This window comes from Podarcis tiliguerta (genome assembly GCF_965153285.1).
Source record: "Podarcis tiliguerta genome assembly, chromosome: 9".
In the NCBI taxonomy this organism is placed as follows: Eukaryota; Metazoa; Chordata; class Lepidosauria; order Squamata; family Lacertidae; genus Podarcis; species Podarcis tiliguerta.
Window position 1 is genome coordinate 23,901,916 of NC_139542.1, and position 24,716 is coordinate 23,926,631.

At 43.3% G+C, this 24,716-nt stretch overlaps 1 protein-coding gene across 1 annotated transcript in view; it reads right to left on the reverse strand.

Annotated features, from left to right (window-relative positions):
* COL25A1 (collagen type XXV alpha 1 chain) overlaps window positions 1–24,716 on the reverse strand; it is a 303,953-nt gene that overhangs the window by 135,771 nt on the left and 143,466 nt on the right. The window contains exon 5 of the mRNA XM_083456875.1: window positions 1,119–1,136. Coding sequence (XP_083313001.1) covers window positions 1,119–1,136 — 18 coding nt within the window. The remainder of the gene's footprint in view (window positions 1–1,118; window positions 1,137–24,716) is intronic.

Genomic DNA, 24,716 nt, shown 5'->3' on the forward strand with positions numbered 1-24,716 from the left:
TGCACAAGTCCCGCTAAGTGCTTGAATGTGGCTACAGTTCTCGAAATTTATTAGCTGGTGAAGGAAACTCTGCTAGCCAAAGCCATGATTCAAGAAAGTTGTTAACGTGAGTCAAACCTCATACGAGAACTATAGTTTTATTTTAACAAAAGCCTGATGTGGTTTTGATCACTGCCTGCTACTCCTCCATTCTCCTTCTGGTAACCCCTCAACACCCCCCGTCCCCCGCCCTGTAACTTCCATACAATTTATTCCCCAGTGCTTTTCCTTTACATGTCTGACCCAGGACGTTCTCTCTCTTTTTGGATGAATTCACATTTATTTAATTATGCTCCAAGTTGGGCTATTCTTAAACAAAGCAGACATCAGTCCCGGGCTTGCATATAATTAATCAAAGTGGCCAATGTTATCCTAAGTAACTGAAGGCTTCCTGGATTACAGCAGCATTATTAGCATGTGATTAATAAGCAGTTAATGCAAACCAGCTCCCGCAACACATTTGTTAAGATATTTTATCTAACTTCAAAGTTCTGCGACAAAGTTCCAAGCCATAGTTAAGAGACCTGCTTTATTTAGTAATACATTGTTAAAAGCACCATCTGGTCAAACAGCTGATAGAACTCAAGCATATGGGGGCCCCCAGTTGTTTCTTCTGGGAAATATATGTGGCCTACTGTATTGTGTAATGATAGCAATTTTAAACTAACCAGACCAAACTTGCAATATCAGTTTTGTTCCATGTGCTCCATAGCTATTGCAATAAAGGAAGATGATGGCGATGAGACTAAAATTACAAGTAATAAGCTAATAGCAAACTCAGGGGCTGACTTACTGCAACTTTGTAGCCAATGCAGGGTTACTGAGAAGAGGAGAGGAAACTAGCAAGGAAACCCACCCCCCACCACAAAAGCATGTCCCACAAGGCAGCCCTTGCCCCAAATAGGGAAGACTGAGCATAGAGGTCACAGTATCTGTTGGAGGCCAGAGGTGAGCGGAGTGGGAAGGAACATCATGAAAGAAGGCACAGCTGTCTAGCATACTCAACAGGAACAATATGCACTGCTACATTTTGCTGTAAGTTCTGCTAGTATGCATAATAATTTAAGATTAACACTTACTTGAGGACCAGGTTGACCCTGCAAAGGAAAGGAAAGGAGTTAGAAAAGGTCTAAACTTGGTTTCCTCCCCACCCCTCCACCCCAGACCCACAAGTCATTGAGCATCAGGTGAAATGCAGCCTCTATAAATACAAAAACTCACAGCCTAAAGACACTTGGTTAGAATGCCAATTAGCGAATTAGTTAAAAGTAACAGATCCAAAATGGGAGGGACAGAATTATTTGAAGAAGGAATTTCAGTTAAGAAGCTTCTTAAGTTCTTACAGCATCTAGTTAGTTAGGTGCAAGCCAGAAGCAAATTTGGTGTATAATGTGAGATGAAGAAGCTGTGCAATTTTATTTTCAAAATGGGCTGCTAATGGCTTATGTAAAATTAATGTGTCCAACAGACAAAGTTGGAAGAAAAACAGCCATTTCCAACTACTTGTGATTCCCACTGCATGCATGCTACAATACTTAAACCACAATACTCCTGAGGTAGGGTCACTAGCTAATAATGGATTTTGGTAAGACAGCATGAAAGGATGCCCTAAATGAAGAATCCGATAAATACAGGGTTGGATCCAGAATTAAGTGTGAATAATGAAACTGGTGAAAGCTGACTTCCCTGCTTTTCTCCACCATACAGCAGCCTCCCCACTGAAAATGCTCTACTGAGTGTCAAGTGGGAGAATGGACTGTGCCAAACGGGGTGAGCTTTTTTGGTGCCATATGTGGAAGGAGAAAGAATGGGGGTACTTGAAAGTCAAGTGAAGGCACCTTCAATGAGAAGTCACAGAGAGAGAGTGAAATAAAAAGCTGCACTCCATCACTTGGCCTGCAGAGCAATGGATTTGTCAGTGGCTCAGCCAGCAGATCTCCTTTCCCACCCCAAAGCATAAAGCTAACTCTGCTAGATTTTTAAACAGCCCCACTACCTCTTCAATTGTACCCATAGGACACCGCAATATTTAAAACTTGCAAAACTGCTCATAGAATGTCAACCCATCCTCAAATGACTCCATACTGTTTATGTATGTATTTATACATACATGCCTGTTTGCATTCAAGGCCTATAATGAGGATACATTTCAGTGTTCTGCATTGCAGACTTTCCCCGCTGGAGAACTTTGTGTTGTTCATAATGCACTAGAATTATTAACCTTTTTTTAAAAAAGGAACTTACAATAAAAAGAAACTGTGTATTATGTTACACACACACACACACACACACACACAAAAACCCACAATGGAAAAACATCTATAACAGTTGAATCAGATACCCTAGTACGTAATTTGGTCTCGCATTCTTGTATAAAGCAGCCCCTTTCCATTTCAAACATACTTTCATTACACACTCCCTATTTCATCCATAATGCTCATGTTAGTTTACTTAAGACAGCTGTATCCCTTAATTCTACATACCATTCTCTTAGTTTAGGTATTTGCGGAGTCCTCCAATATCTGACATAAATTAAACCTGGCTGTTTTAATCAGGGCTGTTCCAAGACATTTTTGCTGCCTGAGGCAACAAGATGGCAGCCTCCACCATTCCATGTACAAAAACCAACAACTGGTGATGGGAAGTAGTCTTCCATGGCACCTGAGGGCTAGCTTAGGGAGAAAAATATGATCTGCATGGGTCAAATAGCTCTGTATGCCCTCTACCCCTTTGCTGCCTGCAGGGCTGCCTCACTTATCTACGGTCATATGGAACAAAGCCCCTTTTAATCACTATCAATATTGTTACCAATAATACTATGGTTTCTATCCCGTCTTCCAAAATATTATTTTTTGCTTTCTGAATTTGCCTCCAGAAATTTCTTTTGTAACTACAGGACCACCAACAATGGACTACTTTATCAAACTGAATTCCCACTACTGTGGGTATTGTTTTAATTCATGAATTGTTGCAGCCTTAATTCTTACTGGGAGTCCAATTTCATTTACCAATTGAAATTTATTTAAACTAAATCTGACTTCTGAAAGTCCCGCTGGATTTTTACTGTCTTGCACAGAATCACAAACTACTGGCCAAACATTTTGATAACTGTGAGACAGGGACAAAAACCGGCTTCTGGTCTCAGACTTGTAGTGCCGCACCAGGACAAAATGGCAGCTTTGCCAAGTTAGATGAATTAGGCAGACACAAAGATGCAGAAGTTTAAATTCTATAGTTGCGCGAAATAGTAGCCCTTCGTCTTTTACAGCTCATTATATGGTTGCTGTATTATTTAATAAGTGACAGTAAAATCCAAATTTAGCAAAGTGCAACGTTCTGTTTTAAGACATTTCCATTGCTTAAGAGACAGAGAGAAGAGGAGATGGAAGAGGGGTGTCTTTTGCATGCACACACACAGGTAGAAACACACAATCAATTTTAGATCATTTTTAAAAACTGGTAGTTAATTTTCATTACTTTCATATATGTTCTATTAATTTTCTCAGGCCGAAGAATTACATGAAAGCATACTGCTCTATACGTTCTTGCACCATGATATCCCTCAAAAACATACACATTGCAACCCCAGCCGAGAGAGAAATTATATATGCCCAGTGCTACAAAAAGATGCCTGGATTTCCACACCATAGATTATTAAAATATATACCGGTAAATGTTTCCATTAGAAAAGGTGGGAGGGAGAGGGAGGGAGGGAGGGAGAATTTTGTAAGAGCTCAGAAGGCATTTTGCTGAGACCAGAATATAGATATTCTGTTTAGATATTCTGTTTAGATAAGTTTAGAGGGGAGTAGGCTGCAAGACAAGACTCTTCTAATGCCTACCCCCACCTTTCTAATTCCTGGATCCAGCATGGATTCAATTGCTGGAATAGCTAGGCAAGCCTGGTAATGGCCTGCTTAGTATGGGTTGTTAAGGTGACAAAGGGAGTGGCTCTGTGCCACAGGGCAAATGGGTGGGCCTCCCGTATGTCTCTTGGAAAGACAAAAGGCCAGAGTTGAAAGTTGAGTTATGTGAGCTAGAAGGGAGAAGAAAAAGTTGTGAGCTTGGAAGTGAGAGGGAGTCAGAGCAATGTTTGAAAAAGCTATGGAAGAAGCAAGACCCCTGTGGGGTACTGATGCTGTGAACCCCTCCACTGCAGGCTCAGGTTGTATATTTGTGTGAATAAGCCATATATCATAAAGACACAACAGTCTCTACTGTGCCTCATTCAAAAAGGAAACAACCAATGTTTCCTTTTTGAATGAGGCACAGTAGAGACTGTTGTGTCTAGGATGCTCAGAGATTGGGGTGGCATGCAACACTATGGAGCAGTTGTAATGAACAGAGAGCAGAGAGCATCCCATGGCCAGTTTGGGTATGAAAACCCCTTTCTTCAGTTCAGAATACATGGAATATGGTAAGATATTTTCAAGTCTATACTGCTATTATGTGGCACACAGCTGCTATTAAGGCTGCAAAAATTGTGCAGTCATTTTATTAAAAACAGCATAACAGACTTATGGTAAGTGGACACTACAGTATTGGACATATTTCCTGTTCCTGGAATACAAATCATCATAAGATCAAATAATTATTTTCCTCTGTTAGTCTTTTACTAATTAAAAAAAAAATGATCTGAGCACTTTGCTAGTAGAATCATAGAGTTGGAATAGACCACAAGGACCATCGAGTCCAACCCCCTGCCAAGCAGGAAACACCATCAGAGCACTCCTGACATATGGTTGTCAAGCCTCTGCTTAAAGACCTCCAAAGAAGGAGACTCCACCACACTCCTTGGCAGCAAATTCCACTGTTGAACAGCTCTTACTGTCAGGAAGTTCTTCCTAATGTTTAGGTGGAATCTTCTTTCTTGTATGGATCCATTGCTCCGTGTCCGCTTCTCTGGAGCAGCAGAAAGCAAGCTTTCTCCCTCCTCTATGTGACATCCTTTTATATATTTGAACATGGCTATCATATCACCCCTTAACCTCCTCTTCTCCAGGCTAAACATGCCCAGCTCCCTTAGCCGTTCCTCATAAGGCATCGTTTCCAGGCCTTTGACCATTTTGGTTGCCCTCCTCTGGACACGTTCCAGTTTGTCAGTGTCCTTCTTGAACTGTAAAAGTTGTCAAATGGGAAACATTCTAGGAATCCAGGCATATCATCACTCTCTCAATTCCTGATGCGCTACATAGCAAAAATGGCACTATCCACACAGTAGTGGGGGGTATCAAGAAGGAGTATTTCTTGTTAGAAATGTGGTGAATATCCAGTTTACCCTGGTAGATCTAGCATTGCAAGTCTGAGCAGTACTCACGGCATCCACTAAGAGGGCTGCAGCTTTCTGATAGGCAATAGTCTTAAGTTATTAATATTGCAACTTTTGTGGACTATAGCAGCCCATTTACCCATAACTCAAAGGATGAAGGTTTGAAAATAGGATTGCAATCTGATTAATGGAGGAGAACATTAAATGCACCTTTGGTGTCAGTACGTCTCTCTGAAGTGTTCTTTAGAAAGTGTGTTCTTCCCCCCTGCATACCAGCCTCCATAAATTTTCATTGATTCCCATCACATGATGAATAACAAAAAATTCAGCCAAATAAGGGAAAATCACTTCTAGAGCTTCAGTAATTATTTTGCCTTTTACTGATATAATAAATTCTACACAGAAGGACCCAGTCCCACAAACATTCTGGCACTGAATAACTCCATTTACTAGACTTTTAACATGTGGCTGAATATTGAATTCCTTGAGGAAGAAAGCCTTTGACTAACTGAATATATCTAAAATTCCAGTTCCTATATCATATAGCACCTATAGGAAAGAAATACAATAATTTGCAATGTAATTGACTATTTGAGGTTGTGGGTATCTCATAATGTATAATTCCAAGTTAGGGGCTGTAGCAGAGATGGGAAAACTTTGGCCCTCCAGGTGTTGTATGAAACCTGCAGCCCATCAGCCCAGGCAATGATCAGGGGTGGTGGGAATTGCAGTTTAACAACATCTGAAGTGCCACTGATTTACAAAGATTTAGGATCCAAGGCCAGGGAGCAGTAATATACCAAAGCCCATTTATTGGTATCTATTATTAACTGCATTTTGAATAAAAGGTAGTGTTTCAATTTAACATACAGTAATAATAAAAAATTAAATTATTTATTTATATTTATTTTGTTTGTTAGATTTATACCTCCCTTCATCTCTGAGTAGTTTACAAGATAAAATACAAGTAAATAGTTAAAACAAAAGCAGTGAAACAATAACCCCTCCATAAACTATAAACGCAAGTTAGTATCTAAAACAAAAACAGCAACCCCCTTATAAACTATAAAACTCTTTTGAATGGCTATTCTCAAGTGAATTTGGTTACATAAAAGGAAAAAGACAGAGGTACTAAAAGCAAGTCAATTTGATAAAAGTTCCGTGATTTTGTCTACAAATAGAAAATTGTAAGTTGACAAAAATATGCAAGCTTCATAAGTGATTCAAGATAGGAAGAAAAAAGTAAAGTACATTGAAAGGCTCAGTAGTGTTTTTTGGGGGGGGGGGGGAATAGGAGTCACCTACCAGCTTTCCATCCAAACCAATTGGACCCTAGGATAATCAGAAGCCAAAAGGACATAAAATTGTTAAATCAAATGAATGCTGATGTCAGGGTAAATGCAAACTTGTGGAAAAGTTTAGGCTATTATTTGCTGATTGTCGGCAGTTAGGTGCAATGCCCTTAGGGCATCTCAGTCAGCAAAGCTGAGAGAAAGCAACAGCAGGGGAAGCAGATATAGAAAGGTATTAATCAGAACAGGATGTTGGAAAGTCACCAGGCAGTTGTTGGTGCTTGACAAGGAGGAGTTCATGAAAGCTAGACTTGCAAGCCAGAAATGTTATTTTGCAACACAATATATGAAATAATGCATCTGGCTTTTATTTTTCCTACTGAACAACTAGGTACCTACATGAGGTGAACTGTGTACTATTGGGCTGCTACCACAACTATGACTTCTAAAACATATCTTAAGTGTAAATACTTGCCTCTTGGAGGTTGGATGCAAGTCAAGGGTGAGGTAACTAAACTTATTTATGTAATGAAAGATGCACTGTCCAATAACCAGCGAGTGCCAATGGGGTTTTCTTGGACCTGTATACTGAATGTTGACTGAGCCCTTCAAACCACTCACAGAAAAGGACACAGATTTGCATAAAATTTGCATAGATTTGGGGTAATAATAATAATAATAATAATAATAATAATAATACATTTTATTTATATCCCGCCCTCCCCAGCCGAAGCCGGGCTCAGGCGGCTAACAACAATAAAACAGTACAAAAGTACAGCACAAACAACACTCTAAAACCATTCATTATAAAATTAATTATACTATTATACTAATTTACTGCCATTTGATTAATTGGAGAGGGATCAATAATAGTCAGTTTAAGTTCTCTTTCTCCTAAACTTCCCTTTCCTAAATAGTCTTTTTGTAAATATTTGAGCATCTTGATTTCCCATGTACCAACATTTATTGTGGCGATCTCTTTAGATTTCGGCAAATTCACCGATATTATGTTTTGCATCATGTACTGTCTTCTGAATATATGTTTCCCTTACTAACTTTCAGAATAAGATTGGCTTATTTATTTCTACAGGGTCAAGACTTTTAGCTCAGAATGGTCTCTCTGGCTTTTGGAGTGGGGGAGCAGGGTTTTGTGTTGTAAGAAAATCAAAAATTACAGTATTTACAGAGATTAAATCGATAGTAATGGAAATTGACATTCAAAGGGGCTTCACAAATGCAGGGAAAATGTTTTGGTTGGTTGGTTGGTTGTTTTTGTAAAAAAAAGAAAGAAAAGCTTTAATGTCAACTTTTTAAATATTGCTGCAGATTGTCTTAGTCCATCATAAAGCAGATGAAGTGATCAAATTTCACAGCTGGAAGAAACAGTCTGGAGTTAACAGATGGAAGCTGTTTATGCAGTATGATTTGGGTTCCACAGAACCTTAAGGACATGCCTCATGGAAAAACAACTTCCCTTCGGTATTAACATTTAAGCTTTTTCTTTAAATGAAAGCAATGTGTTTTAAGTTTATTCAAATGAGTTCTCAGTTCTATCTGCTTATTTATATGTCCTTAACGTAAGTCAGCCCCATACATATATTCATACATAACAGCACAATAATGGCCTTTTCTTTGGGTTGATGTTTCGTTAACACCCTCAGATAATTACATTCACAGACTTGCACCCACAATTGGGGCTAGAATTCAAAAGAGCTCCCAGGCTCGCAAAACATTTCTGACAATCTGCCCAGGGGTGACACAAAGGAAGCTACTGTGCTCCAAGCACTTTTGAAAAATCTGACCTTGAATCGAGGCTGTATTCTTTTGAAAACATGTCTCTAAATTTGGATGTTGAACACTTGAAAATCAAACCCCTGGGGGATTTTGGGAATCTGTCCCATATACACTAATGCAATAATTAAACATTGGCTGCCATTTGAAGCATATTTACTATGAAGTACATTCCGCTGTATTCAAACATGACTGTGAATGTATTTAGAACCGGGCTGTTTATCACTGTGGACAATTGTGCAGGCAGAAAAGGAGGGTGTCTGAGGGATTCTTGGCTGGAAAGAAGACTTATTTCCACAGAGTGCTATATAAATATTTGCTAGCTAATCCTCACCTCTGTGGTGAGGTATGTTGTGCAAATGGATAGAGAGATAAATCCTTTAAAATGCCTCCTCTAGGGCTCTGTCAGCCAGCAGTAAGCTTAACAAGTTTGGTCCACAGCAGAATAAAACATTTTACAGTACAATCCTATACCCACTATCCTGGGAGTAAGTTCCATTAAATTCAAGGGGACTTACTTCTGAATAGAAGATGTAAAGGACCACAATGTCAATCAAAGTGGCCTTTCTTCAGCTGTCTCCATCACCTCCTTATCTTGTATATTTATTTTCCACATATCTGTGAGTTTGTTCACCTGCTTTCTCCTGAATAATTTTGTGTGCATGGACAACCATGTATGGAACAGACAGGATAGAAAATGAACTGTGCCTGGGGAACCTGCAACCTTTCAATTGCAAGAACCACCATTTGTGATCTCCCTAGAAAATATACAAAAAATTTACAGTATTGATCTTGTCCATGTCCCTTGCTCACAAGAAGCCTTGCAAGTTGACCTGGATATTTATTTGTTTTTTTAACAGGGCGGGGAGGGAAATCGTTTAAACAATTTTTTAAAAAGGCTCTCCCATCAGATGTCAAAGAAATAAACAACTATATGACTTTGAGAAGACATCTGAAGGCAGCGCTGTTTAGGGAAGTTTTTAATGTTTGATGAATTATTGTATTTTAATATTTTGTTGGAAGCCGCAGGTAGAAATAATATATTATTCTTATTATATTATTATTATTATTATTATTAAAATTGCTTTGAAGACATGTCAGAGGGCTTCTTTTTGTCCATACACTCAGGAAGGGGTGGCACATCATAAAGTACCACCATTTCCAGGGTTTTTTTAGTCAAAGGTTTTTAACAAGTATGGCAAGCACCATGCTTTCTAGCTACTGCAGGCAGCTAGGGCTTGTTGTTTAAAAGAAGGAAGTTAAAGGTAAAGGGACCCCTGACCATTTGGTCCAGTCGTGTCCAACTCTGGGGTTGCGGCGCTCATCTCACTTTATTGGCCAAGGGAGCCGGCGTACAGCTTCTGAGTCATGTGGCCAGCATGACTAAGCTGCTTCTGGCGAACCAGAGCAGCACATGGAAACGTCGTTTACCTTCCCGCTGGAGCGGTACCTATTTATCTACTTGCACTTGGATGTACTTTCGAACTGCTAGGTTGGCAGGGGCAGGGACCAAGCAATGGGAGCTCACCCCATCATAGGGATTCAAACCGCTGACCTTCTGATTGCCAAGCCCTAGGCTCTGTGGTTTAACCCACAGCACCACCTGCATCCCAGAAAGAAGGAAAGAACCCAAGAATTCATTGGGCTACCTTATGCAAATGTAGGTTGGTGATGAACCGTCCTCTGGGAATTATTATTATTATTATTATTATTATTATTATTATTATTATTATTAATAATTCTGTTGGGCGGCTTCCAACAGAATATTAAAAACACAATAAAACATCAAGCATAAGAAAATTCCCTAAACAGGGCTGCCTTCAGATGTCTTCTAAAAGTCAGATAGTTGTTTATCTCCTATGGGAAGATTTGTAGACATGATCTGATCCACATGTCTATGTTTCTGAGCATGTTGTGGCAGATGTGGAATGGGGAGCTTTGCTCCCAGCTGCATAATGAACTGAAATCCTCCTACATCCCTTTGCATGAAAAAACAAAAATTCACAGGTGAAGCTTTTTGGGGGGGGGGAGGCCATTGTATGTTTGCCTTTTGAATTTATGGCAGAAGCACTGAAGAAAAAAAATTATGGGAATGCTATCTTTCCATATACCGTATTTTTCGTCCCATAGGACGCTCCGTCCCATAGGACGCACCTACTTTTTGGGGGGGGAAATAAAGGAAAAAATTTTTTCCCTTTATTTCCCCCCCAAAACCAGGTTGGGGAACAGTGGGATGGCGGCGCTGCGCCTCCCCGCTGTCCCCCGAGCTTGTGGGGCTGGCCGATGTCTGCCCGGCGCGAGGGCGCTCTGCTTCAGGGCGCCCCATGCGCCGGGCGGCAGGCTGCCGCCCGCAAGCCTTGCGCGCCGGGGGGAGTTCTCCCCCGGTGCGCAAGGCTTGCTGACACTTGCGTGAAGCACGGGGCGTCCTCCGAAGGGCGCCCCGTGTTCCGCGCTGCAGGCTGCCGCCCGCAAGCCTTGCGCGCCGGGGGGAGTTCTCCCCCGGCGCGCAAGGCTTGCTGACGCTTGCGCGGAGCACGGGGCGTCCTCCGAAGGGCGCCCCGTGTTCCGCGCTGCAGGCTGCCGCCCGCAAGCCTTGCGCGCCGGGGGGAGTTCTCCCCCGGCGCGCAAGGCTTGCTGACGCTTGCGCGGAGCACGGGGCGTCCTCCGAAGGGCGCCCCGTGTTCCGCGCTGCAGGCTGCCGCCCGCAAGCCTTGCGCGCGGGGGGGAGTTCTCCCCCGGCGCGCAAGGCTTGCTGACGCTTGCGCGGAGCACGGGGCGTCCTCCGAAGGGCGCCCCGTGTTCCGCGCTGCAGGCTGCCGCCCGCAAGCCTTGCGCGCCGGGGGGAGTTCTCCCCCGGTGCGCAAGGCTTGCTGACGCTTGCGCGGAGCACGGGGCGTCCTCCGAAGGGCGCCCCGTGTTCCGCGCTGCAGGCTGCCGCCCGCAAGCCTTGCGCGCAGGGGGGAGTTCTCCCCCGGTGCGCAAGGCTTGCTGACGCTTGCGCGGAGCACGGGGCGTCCTCCGAAGGGCGCCCTGTGTTCCGCGCTGCAGGCTGCCGCCCGCAAGCCTTGCGCGCGGGGGGGAGTTCTCCCCCGGTGCGCAAGGCTTGCTGACGCTTGCGCGGAGCACGGGGCGTCCTCCGAAGGGCGCCCCGTGTTCCGCGCTGCAGGCTGCCGCCCGCAAGCCTTGCGCGCGGGGGGGAGTTCTCCCCCGGTGCGCAAGGCTTGCTGATGCTTGCGCGGAGCACGGGGCGTCCTCCGAAGCGCGCCCCGTGTTCCGCGCTGCAGGCTGCCGCCCGCAAGCCTTGCGCGCCGGGGGGAGTTCTCCCCCGGTGCGCAAGGCTTGCTGACGCTTGCGCGGAGCACGGGGCGTCCTCCAAAGGGCGCCCCGTGTTCCGCGCTGCAGGCTGCCGCCCGCAAGCCTTGCGCGCGGGGGGGAGTTCTCCCCCGGTGCGCAAGGCTTGCTGACGCTTGCGCGGAGCACGGGGCGTCCTCTGAAGGGCGCCCCGTGCTCCGCGCTGCAGGCTGCCGCCCGCAAGCCTTGCGCGCCCAGGGGAACTCCCCCCAGGTGCGCAAGGCTTGCGGATAGCTTCCTGGAGCCTGGAGAGCAAGAGGTGTCGGTGCGCACCGACGCCTCTCACTCTCCAGGCTTCCGCGAAAACCTGCATTCGCCCCATAGGACGCACACACATTTCCCCTTCATTTTTGGAGGGGAAAAAGTGCGTCCTATAGGGCGAAAAATACGGTAATTGGTTATTATACTTGCACCATCTCGCTTATTTTCTCACAAATACAATAAATAGTCCTCTTCTCACCAGGAAAGAAATCCTTTACTCAATTCAACAGGTCTATTTTAGGGTAAATGCTTAAGGAGTCTAGCTACAAGAATTATCTCAATCTGCAAATCATTTGTACATCGTACTGTGACAACTCTTGAGCGCTTGACCAAAACCAATTTTATTCACTGAATGGAAAATATATCAGTGGATAAAAGAAAGCCACATAGAGATTTGTATTTATAAGAGAGGTTAATATTAATAAGAGGTTAATATTAAAATGCCAATTTAAAAAGCTTTTCTGTGTTAAACAGCACTTGCAAATTATTCAGTTTAGATTCAGGTAAGATGAAAGATGGAACATGTTTCTGATAACCTTTCCTGTGCTGGTTCACGATTCACTCTGCTGCTGTTCGTCATGAAACCCATTAAAAATAAATGATCTCCATTTCTTCTTCCTACCTAAGTTAATTATATGTTTAGCAATAGTCGCTTTATATTGGGTGCTTTTATGTGATTCCCCAGTAGTCTGATGAAATTTCTTTGTTACAGGAAATTTGGAATTCAGGTAGGTAGGCTAATGTGTTCTTGCTAAGCCTCTCCCTGCTGCCTTCCCTTTCATAGAGGAGTTACTCTACATGCTAAATCCTTTCTAGTAATGAAACTCTCTGCTGCTTCTGTTGGAATGAGTATAAGTGGACTGTTGTTAAAACCAGCAATGGAAAGAAACTACTTTCACTCACCCCAAGGTCCTGTGCTGGATCTCAAACATATCTACACCAGGGGTTTTTTTTCAGCCAGAACACACTGAAACTCAGTTCTGGCACTCCTCAGGTGGGCACCATTGCCATTGTAAGAGAACAAGGGAGGCGTTCATGGTGAATTCTGGCACCTCTTTTTCTGGAAAAATAGCACTGATCCACACCATATACTTAAACATTTGAAGCATATAGTTTCCGCCACAGGATAAACTGTAGTTTATCCTTCACAGAGCTCCAAGTCTCAGTACTCAGTACTTTACAAAGTAAAGTTCCCAAAATTATTTTGGGGATGTTGTGAGTTTTCAATTTATGGTATGGACATGATCCAAGGTTCTGATAGAGCACATGCTTTGCCTGCAGAAGGTCCCAGTTCAATTCCCAAGATCTCCACGGAGGTTTGGGGAAAGCCCTGTTTGAAACCCTGAAGAATCACTGCCAGTCAGTGTAGACTAGGCTTCCTCAACCTTGGCCCTCTAGATCTTTTTGGCCTACAACTCCCATGATACCTAGCTAACAGGACTAGTGGTCAGGGATGGTGGGAATTGTAGTCTCAAAACATCTGGAGGGCCGAGGTTGAGGAAGCCTGGTGTAGACAATGCTGGCCTACATGGTTCTAACTCAGTGCAAAGCACCTTCCTGTGTTTTTCAGTGCTTTCTACATCAACAGGTAGTGATTCTTCATGGTTTCAAACAGTAATCTCCCTTAGCCCTACCTAAGAGCTGCTGTCAACTGAATCTGGGACTTTCAGTAGGCACAGGCTGTGCTCTACTGTTGGATTATGTCTGCTTTCCTTGCTTCAGCAGCTACCTTTCTGGCTAACAATTATGGTAGTTCCAATTGGCCTGAAATGTCTAAAGGTACAGCAGTTCCAGGAAATCCTCTTTTGTATAGACCCATGAAGACTGCAGGATGCTGGTGGCACTGTGGGTTAAACCACAGAGCCTAGGGCTTGCCGATCAGAAGGTTGGCAGTTCGAATCCCCACAACAGGGTGAGCTCCCATTGCTCGGTCCTCGCTCCTGCCAACCTAGCAGTTCGAAAGCACGTCAGAGTGCAAGTAGATAAATAGGTACTACTCCAGCAGGAAGGTAAACGGCGTTTCCGTGCACTGCCCTGGTTCACCAGAAGCGGCTTAGTCATGCTGGCCACATGACCCGGAAGCTGTACGCCAGCTCCCTCAGCCAATAAAGCGAGATGAGCGCCGCAACCCCAGAGTCAGCCACAACTGGACCTAATAGTCAGGGGTCCCTTTACCTTCACCTTTATCTTTACCTTTACCTTTATGAAAACTGCAGAGCACACCATACTTAGGACTAGGAAGTGAAGAACTGTCCACTTCTTTGGGAACCAAACAGGCAAAACTCCAGCAGCCACATTCAAGTGACTAGCAAGGTTTCTGTGAAACCCTGTTAAGTGAAGGGAATGTCAGGGATAAGTGGCCACCTACACATTGAGAATACAAATGTTTTGCCTAACTCTGCTGTAACTTTGCTGCCAGAAACAGTGCCAGTGTTATAACAACTGTTATTTCAAGTAATTAATTTATTATATTTTTTAAAATCTTCCTTCAATCAAGGATCCTAGGGCAGTACAGAAATTACAACAAGACACAGCACAAAAATTGAAGACATTAAAACCAAAACATCACCAATGAACAAAATAGACTTCCACATATTTAAGCAATACACAGTTCCATAGCCTAGCATCTCATCTATCTCCAAAGGCCAAATGGAATGGATATGTCTTCTTCAGAGAATGTTTAATCACTTCCAGGCTGTGATTAAACTGGTATCCCTAGATACCTAAAAAGAATGCCATAGAGGATGGATAGAAAGCATATACTAGGCTATCATCCTTATTCTTAATTTATTTGGTAAGTGATATCCATAATATCATTTACCAGATATCATAAACTGGTTTGTTTTTGTTTTGCTTTGTTTGTTGGATGCTTAGGCACAGTGAACATGTGTGAAGCATTTTTTTATAAAGCAGAATGAAGCCTTCTGCCCCATACTTAAATGCCTAATTTCTTTTCGAAGAAACTGAAGCCCTCATATCTTTAAATAGAAAGCACATGGCCAATTCATCAATGCCAATGCCATTCTGTGAATATATTTGATGTGGCTAGTGCCTTGTTGATGAGAAAACAATAAACTGTGAAAAATGTCACTTCTCAAAAATTAGCTGGCTGGAATTCAGCGGGAGACGGATTGTTGTAACAGCTGTGGCATGATGACTTTGATGAATTAGATTTTTGTTCTGTCCTGGTATAATTCTGAATAAACGCTATCTCTCCCCCTCCCTCTACCCTGGCACGATGTAAATCATTAATATACGAAAGCAATTCTAAACAGCAATCTGTTCCATTATCTCCCACTTAATAAGCAACTAGTTTTCCACTGGGCATACCCATTATTGTCAAGGTGTGGAAGTGAGAGAAGGGGGAGAGCCAATATGTTTTTCTGTGGTGGCCCCATGACTCTGGTATTCATTGCCTGCAGACTTCTAGAAAGCTATCACACTCTAGTCCTTGAGCACCTTTTCTTTCCAGGTGGGCTAAGCATGAGTGGCATTTCCTTTACATTTGTGCTTCTTTTAGCTGTTGGCTTTGCTCAAATTTATGTTTATATTTGGAGCCGGGCATGTACGTGTGTGTTTTTAGCGCTGCTGATTTACTAATGTTGTGGAGGTTTTCGGAAACTGCATCGTATTTTTTAAACATTATTATTGAAACTTTTAGATTGAATCAATTTTAGATTATTATGTAAATTGCCTTGTGAGAGTTTTACTCAGAAAGGTAGCCTACAAATATATAGGGGGGGTAGTACCCTTTGGGCTAGGCTTTTCCTAATTGTAACCTCTGGGGAAAGTGAACAAACCTCAATGAACTGCAGGATTTGTCCTTCCATTTAAGATGTGGGTGGGGAACCCTTTTCTGTTCAAGGGCCACATTCAGTTGTGGGCAACCTTCTGGAAGCTGCATGTCATTGGTGGTGGGGGGAGAGGAGCAGAAGCAAAAGTGGAAGTGACTCTCACTTTTGTATAGTAGGTGAAATTTCAGCCACACAAAAGCCATAGGATTCTAAACACAAACCTTTCCATCCAGGCAAGCAAAAGGAATTATCATGGTTCCAGAAGACATTCCAGTCAGGCAGGGGTGCCAACTTGGAAAAATATATATTGTGGGGGCCCAGGTAAGCTTTGCCCTGCATAATCAGTCACATGACGCAGTGCACACACACTATTTGAATAGGAATGCCCATCTACTTTGTGGGAGCTTGGACCCTCAAGTATTTTATTGTGGGGGCCGAAGCCCCCATGGCTCCTAGGAGATGGCTCCTATGCAGTCAGGTGAAAGCACTTGAAGAGGCCACAGAACTGGGTGATAAGGGGTGCATTGTAGGGGGTCGGACTAGATGACCCTCAGGGTCCCTTCCACACCCCTACAATTTTGTGATTATATGTTGCCTCAGTCACCTCCTCTTACTGTGGCTCTGCCCCTTCCTCAGGAGACTTATGCAAGCCTTAAAATGAGCCCATAGCCCATTTTGGAGTTGCGTGCTCCTGTGTGGAGAAACCACGGGAGAGTCATTCCCATTGTCTGACGATAATGGGACAGCCACGTCTTCAGACCGGAAAGTGTAGAAGGGAGTGCTGATGACTGAAGAAGCCATCCAAGACATGTTGACATAAAAGCATATAATTTATTCATTTGGTCTTCATTGTTTCTTACTCTTCGTTAATTCAGGAATAGGAAGCTGCATTGGTTAATTTAGTACAGTGTTGTCCACACTAACTGGCAGCAGCTCTACAAGGGTTTTTGATTAGGGGCATTACCAACTCTACCTGGAGGTGCCAGGGACTGGACCCGGGACCCGGAATGCTCTACCACTGAGCTACAATCCTTTCTAAACAACCAAGTCTGCAGCTTGCTTCTTGTCTTTTTTTTCCTTGTTAAAGCAGGTCACAATTCTGTTTCAAAAGATCCAGAGAGGTTTTATTAAAAAAGTAAAAATAAGCTAAATTTCAGGGTGTGTGGGTGTCTTTTAAAAAAAAGATATTAGCACTATTGCCCTGGTTCAGGGATCTTAAAGTATCAGCAAATGAAGTCTGTAATTGCTTAGCCCTATGGGCAAATTATACTACCGATGAAATCAAGCAGAGTTACACCTCTTTGGCTCCAGAGTAAAAGCATTGCCCTTAATCTATAATGCTGCCTATGAGATTCGTCCCCCTCACCCTCTTTTTCTGTTGTTCATGAAAAGGGCTGCTGTGCTGCATTGCACCCTCATCACTGGAGTTCAAAGTAATTGATTGCAGGTTGTGCATCTGGAACAGGATACAACATATTTCTCACTGCGGATCTGAAATTATCCAAATAACTCAAAATGGCATGACTGTGCCCCTGTTTCCCGTTTTATGGGAGAGCTCCTTTGAAAGGCACAGCAGGACCACAATCACAGACAGTTCACCACCACTGCCAGCATGTGAACTCTATTCCAGCAACACGGCTGTCTTGCTTCAATTTAAGAAGCAAACCAATTTTCTATTCCTCTTTGTACCTAAGCCAGGCACTGGTGGTTTAGAGCAAGATCAAATTTCTAGGTACTGAAATGGTTGCTGAAAGCAAGTAAGCATGCATCTCACAAAAGTATACTTGTTGTTGACATCCGTCTCGAGAGACAATCTCCAGGGGTGAAGTCCAACTGCTGTGTTACAAGCACCCTGGGGCACAAGCCTGGGCAATGTGTGTGTTGGTCCAGGGCTGCCCAGACAACAAGAACCCCTCTTGGCCTTGCTGATGTGGTCCAAAAGAAAGCAGAGCAATATATTGGGCACAAGCTTGGCTGCAGGAGTTGCCAGGAGGAGGTGTACAAGGCACCATCCAACCATCTTCTCTGTACTTCTCTGTGAATTCTGTTGGGTCTACTCCTTAGCCTTTTCTTCTCCCAAATAATAATAATAATAATAAATTTTATTTATATCCCACCCTCCCCAGCCGAAGCCGGGCTCAGGGCGGCTAACAACAATAAAATAGTGCAACATTCTAAAAACATTTCATTATAAAAATTAATTAAAATCAAATTGATGGCAACCATAAGCTTAAGTTCTGTAAAGATTGCCAAAGGAGGGAGTCAGGCTGTGCCCTGACCAAAAGCCTGGTGGAACAGCTCTGTCTTGCAGGCCCTGCAGAAATATGTCAAATCCTGCAGGGCCCTAGTCTCTTGTGACAGAGCGTTCCACCAGATTGGAGCCGCAGCCGAAAAAGCCCTGGCTCTAGTTGAGGCCAGCCTAACCTCTCTGTGGCCTGGGACCTTCAAGATGTTTTTATTTGAAGACCGTAAATTTCTCTGTGGGACATACCAGGATAGGCGGTCCCGTAGGTACGAGGGTCCTAGGCCGTATAGGGCTTTAAAGGTTAAAACCAGCACCTTAAACCTGATCCTGTACTCCACCAGGAGCCAGTGCAGCTGGTATAGCACCGGGTGAATGTGATCTCGCAGCGAAGACCCCGTAATGAGTCTTGCTGCAGCATTCTGCACTTGCTGGAGTTTCTGGGTCAGTCTCAAGGGCAGCCCCACGTAGAGCAAGTTACAATAATCCAGTCTGAAGGTGACCGTCACGTGGATCACAGTGGCTAGGTCAGGGCGAGAGAGGTAAGGAGCCAACTGCTTAGCTTGGCGGAGATGGAAAAATGCCGCCTTTGTTATAGCTGTAATCTGCATCTCCATGGAAAGGGAGGTGTCAAAGATTACACCCAAACTCTTAACGGACGGTGCTGGCACTAATTGCACCCCCGCAAGAGATGGGAGCTGCCCCCTCAATCCCATATCGTCCCGTCCCAGCCAGAGGACCCCTGTCTTCGAAGGATTTAAGATATCTCACAAGGCAGCAGAGGTTTAGGATCAGAGTTTCCTTCTCCTTCTCCTTCCCAAGTTGATGAGCACCATCTGCCCCTCACTTTCCTCTACAGCACATTCAGAAACTGCCTTCTTGACTGTTGGACCCACTATTGGTCTTGTCTACTCAATCCGACAGAGCCTTTCTTAGCGTGCAGGAGAAGTCCCTAACTCACCAAGGGTTTGAAACCTATCGACCAGCCTGACAATGAGCTTGTGTCTGCACTCATCTATAGATGACCAATACAACACTGGGCATTTCGATTTACTATGGCAGTTAGGAGAAAAAAAGGTGCAGATCATTACTGCTAAGACTTGGGTACACCTTCATCTGTGGCAAAATTATGCTGTGTATTCAAGGAGGAAGGCAAAAGTCTTCACAAGCCTTATTAAGGCCTTTTTTTTACCCATGTGAGCTCCTAATTTCTGAAGGGACCAGAGGAAATTTCAATGTGCATCAGTCACATCTCACAGCCTACATATGACCAGCATCAGGGGGCTTCATGTAGTAGGATTTCCAAAGGGATGGAAACTTTTCCACTGACCTCTTTATCATTTATTTATTAACCAGCAGGATATCAGCATCAAAGCTAACCCTGTGCATTTGCGTGGGTACTGAACATCTGAACAGGGCTATAGTTTAAGGTTTTCTAGATGATGCGTTGGTGGATACATACCACAAGATATTTGGGCAAAGGAGTGAGCTTAAAAAACTGGATCCCAGATTAAAAGTGCACACATAACTGAGTCTTCTTCCAAAATAGCATTTGCCGGTGCCTTTCCAGTTTGTCTGCATCCAATAATTCTCCTCTCCTACAAAAACTTGTTCAAATAATCATAACTCACTGCAAAAACTATATCTAGAAATGTTTGCATGAAACAGGTGAAATTGCAAAAACACTTCCATTAAATTCCATTAAATACTCCAAATATCCTTAACTCCTCTACAGTATTAAAATTGTCTGCACAACTGCAATTTTCACCGAAGTCCACATTAACATTGTGTGTGTGTGTGTGTGTGTGTGTGTATGTGTGTCATAATTTTGATTATTAACTTGATAAAGGCTGTGTTATTAGCCAATCCTAGCTAGTGATGTCTCTTCATCAGTCCTGCAGTTTCTAAAATAAGCTATGATAAAATCTTTATGTAAAAGACCAGTGTTTTAATAAATTGCCAAATCACAAATTTGAGTGCTGCCTTGATAAAAAAAAAGTTACTTATTTGAAATCCAGACTCTTGCCTCCCCTAAATCCACCTCAAACACCAGAAGCTTTCCAACCCTCTAACTACATTTTAAGCTTATTTATACCCACTGTGGAATAAAAAAACCCAGCATATGCTTTTAATCATATCTGGAAAAGCATGATAGAAATACCAGATCACACTTTACACACGTGAAACGCAAAAATTCAAAATAAGTGCTCTTCTATCACATTGAGCATGGAGGAAAAGCTCTGGATAATTGATCTACACAGCTGGAAGTAGAAATGCTTAGGTCATTTCCTATTTAGGGATATGCTGTGGAATGGCTAATGGGTTAGACTACCTGAAGGAAACCACAGCCAATTAGTTCCATTCAAATGGGACCTTTTAAATAATTTCTATTAAACCCCAGTCTTGCACTAAAGCATTGATTGGGAATATATGCACAGGCTATGCTGGTGAAAGATATTAAAACTTACAAATGACCACAGCTGTCTGCAACATGCTCTAATCCACCCATTCACGCTCACCTATGAAAAGTTTAAATGATTGCTCTAATTCTCTGAAAAATCTGCAAGCTGAAATAATCTTGGTAACTGCCAATCAGGAGACACGATACCTGTGTTAAATGAAAACATACCCCTGAACATGACCCTTAATTTTTGAAAGGCTAAGACATACTTTACAGCTGTTCAGCAGTATGTGCAGCAGTATGCGCAGAAGTAGATAGAGCACATTGCTTTGCAGTTTAATTCATTTGGTAACTTCGGTCCAAATGACTATTGGTAGGAAAGGCTCTTGCCTCAAACCAAGAAGCACAGCTTGTCAGGCCATTGGCTTGACTCCAAAAGCAACGTCTCAGATGCATACTCAATACTTTTTCTTGTGTAAGCTCTAATGCTGAAATCATTCTCATTCTCATACACACACAACCTACATTTATATGCATGCACAGGATTAAGCTTTTAAGAAAAGTGGTCCAATGTAAATAAGATCATGAAGAAAAAGCAGTTGCTTTTGCTTTTGGAAGAAAAACCAAGCAACAATTGCCAGGCATCCAGCTTTTCATAGTATCTATCTTTATTTCATTATGCTAGGAGTGCCTAACTCTAAGTCTGACTAGGCAACTGATCTCTCAGTGGAAGTGCAACTCCATCCAAAGTAAGTCATTCCCCTAATTCCTGAAACCAGGAACTATCAGTCTACAGCACCTCTATCTTGTCAGGATTCAACTTTAGTTTATTAGCCCTCATCCAGCCCATTACTGCCTCCAGGCATGGATTAAGCACCTGTAGTGCTTCATAAGTAAGGGACGAGGGTGGCGCTGTGGGTTAAACCACAGAGCCTAGGACTTGCCGATCAGAAGGTCGGCGGTTCGAATCCCCGCGACGGGGTGAGCTCCCGTCACTTGGTCCCTGCTCCTGCCAACCTAGCAGTTCAAAAGCACGTAAAATTGAAGGTAGATAAATAGGTACTGCTCCGGTGGGAAGGTAAACAGTGTTTTCGTGCGCTGCTCTGGTTTGCCAGAAGCGGCTTAGTCATGTTGGCCACATGACCCGGAAGCTGTACGCCGGCTCCCTCGGCCAATAAAGCGAGATGAGTGCCACAACCCCAGAGTCGGCCTAATGGTCAGGGGTCCCTTTACCTTTGTGCTTCATAAACATCCAATGGAAAGGAAAGACCGAACTGGGTGCCATTAACATAATGGTGAGCCCACAGCACAAGCATTAAGGAGAAAAACAGAAGCCCCCCAGTTGCTACTTTCCAGAACCAGCCAGGCAGGATGGTACAGAACCATCGTAACTCAGTGCCTTCTATTTCTAACCCACAAACCTAGTTCAGAAAAACACTATGGTTGATGGTATCAAAAACTCTGAGAGATCAATGAGAGTTAGCAGGATCATACCCCCATTCCTCTAATACAAGCAAAGTTATTTCAGTGCCAAAACTAAGCCTTAAATCAGATTGAAATGAATCTAGATAAGGCACATCCAAAGCTGGCCAGTCATCTCTCTCTCAAGCACCTTGGTATATGTCACACTACTGAGTCCAAGGAGAGCCTCATGAGGAGAGATATATCAATGCCTCTTTAAGAGCAGCTAGCACAATCCCCTTCCTATAAGAAAACAGTTTTCATTCCCCGAACCAACCTAATCAATACCCACCAACTAGCTTTTATAAGCCACAATGGGCAAAGGTTCAGATTACACGAATACCTACAAGCATCTTGGTCTCTCTTTTTTAGGCCCAAATACCGTATTTTTTACCCTATTGGACACACTTTTTCCCCTCCAAAAATGAAGGGGAAATGTGTGTGCGTCCTATGGGGCGAATACAGGCTTTCCCTGAAGCCTGGAGAGCGAGAGGGGTTGGTGCGCACCACCCCCTCTTGCACAACCCTCGGGAGCCCGGCGCGAAGCCGCGCCAGGCTCCAGAAGGTTGCGCAGAACTGCCTGTGCTCCCGGGCTCCGCGCAGTTCTGCGCAACCCTCGGGAGCCCGGCGGGAAGCCGCGACGGGCCCCCAAAGGTTGCACAGAGCTGCCTGCATTCCGAAGCCTCGGGCGCGCTGAAGAGCGCGCCCGGGCTTCGCGCAGGTCTCCGCAAGCCTGGGGACACCGGCACAGCTCCCTAGGCTTGCGGATAGCAGGCTGTTCTGGTGGCTGGGGTTGGGGGAAGCTCGGGCTTCCCCCGCACCAGCCCCATCCCTGGGGGGGAAATAATTTTTTTTTCTTTATTCCCCCCCCCAAAAAAAAACCTAGGTGTGTCCTATAGGGCAGTGCGTCCTATGGGGCGAAAAATACGGTAACTGAAATGAATCCCAATTAAACAGGCTTGACGATGCCCATGAAACTTTCATCACACCTACAGATAGCACTGAACTAGTGGTTTATCTCATTATAAGGCAGCTTCCTGTTTTTCACTTTTTAGAATCATGAAATCATGTCAAAAAATACCTACATACAGGCGCAATTTGTCTGCAGACAAATTCCTTCCTGGGCCCAAGTATGGTGACTAAACAATTCTACAGCAAAGGCAAATAAAAGCACTGCCCACTTACCAGTGGACAGAGACACCAGATATACAGTGGGTGGGTGGGACAACCACTTAGGACTGTGCCATGAGCCAGCAGTGCAGTCATCTTTTATGCCCCATAAGTGGACTCAACCTAGAACAGGCACTATTAGGTCCATAAGAGGGACATCACATACCACGATGGCCAATGACTGGGCAGTTTACATTTTAAATTTATTGGTGGGCAACCCCACTAGCATTTGCTTCCCCTCCCCTGCCAATGGCCAAGACCACAGCTGATGTCAGCTGACCATGCAAGACCTCCAGCACTGCAACCTTGACTTCCCAGCAGTGACGCCGGGCCGCAACTACTGCCCCCGTGAAAATTATGGTAAGCCATCTTTTTGTGTATGTCTTCTGTCAAAAAGGGACATGTTACATACACAAAAGTATATATTTGGTTAGTAGTTCCTTAACAGTCTTAATTATGATGGATGCATTATTTCATATATTTAAATTTCTCAGATAAAGTTGTAAACATGCAAATGGTACAGAAGTGGGTTATATATGCTGCTAAAAAAACTGCTGTTCTAAGAGATTTTATGAATTTTCAAATACCACTGGAATTATCTTTGCTGGAGATGTGTAAAATTAAGTCACATTTTTTTGCAACTGTAGAACTGTAGATTTAGTATCCAAACAAATAGCATTTGAATGAAGAAAACTAATATACAAGATGGATGTACTTTAAGTAATGTTTTAAATTATGGTTTAAAAAATGATGTCGCCATTCTAGAATGTGAAAGTTCAATAAACAGAAATTCAAACAATTGCTATATTGTCTTCCATGTATATATCATGGAATTAGTCTTACTTGCTAGATCCTATGTAAAGATTTGCTAAGAGAAATATAGAAAATGTCTCATTCTGAATTCAGCAGAATACACCAGGGAAGGTTAAATTTCCTTATTCAGCCATAGAAAAGCACAAATATAGTTAAGAAAATAATGGTTTGAAAGTGATACATGCATTCCATTAATATACAGTAGGACAGTTTACCGGGTAGCCATTTCGCCCTGGTTGACCCTGGTTGAATGAAATGAAATGGAATGATACTCATTAGGAATACATACAATGATATGTGAGGGTCCACACCTGCTTTGTACATTAACAGGAAATGTAACTTTGTATCACTGCTGTCTCTTTTTACAATTATTTATATTCTCTTGCCCTGAAAAGTGCATTTATAGGAACAAAAATGCCGTTTTAAATTCAGTATTTGTTTTTTCAGTCAAGGGTAGCAGAATATGCATGCTTACTTAGAACTAAATCCCACTGAATCTAAGGGGGCTTACAGTGTGCATAGGATTACAGCTGAGTTGCTCACGAGTAAGTAACACTGGTTTCAGTGGGATTCATGCATGCAATGGACTGATTGAAGGATTTCAGTTGCGCCTAAAGTACAGTGGTACCTTGGTTTTCGAATGTAATCCATTCTGGAAGACTGTTCGAGTTCTGAAACGTTCAAAAACCAAAACTCAATAGCCGACAGATACGCATCAGGGTTTCCCACTCAGCGGAAGCTGCATTTCCTGTTTGACTTCTGAGGCGTGTTCAAAAACCAAAGCATTTACTTCTGGGTTTACGGCGTTCAAGTTTCAAAACGTTCATCAATG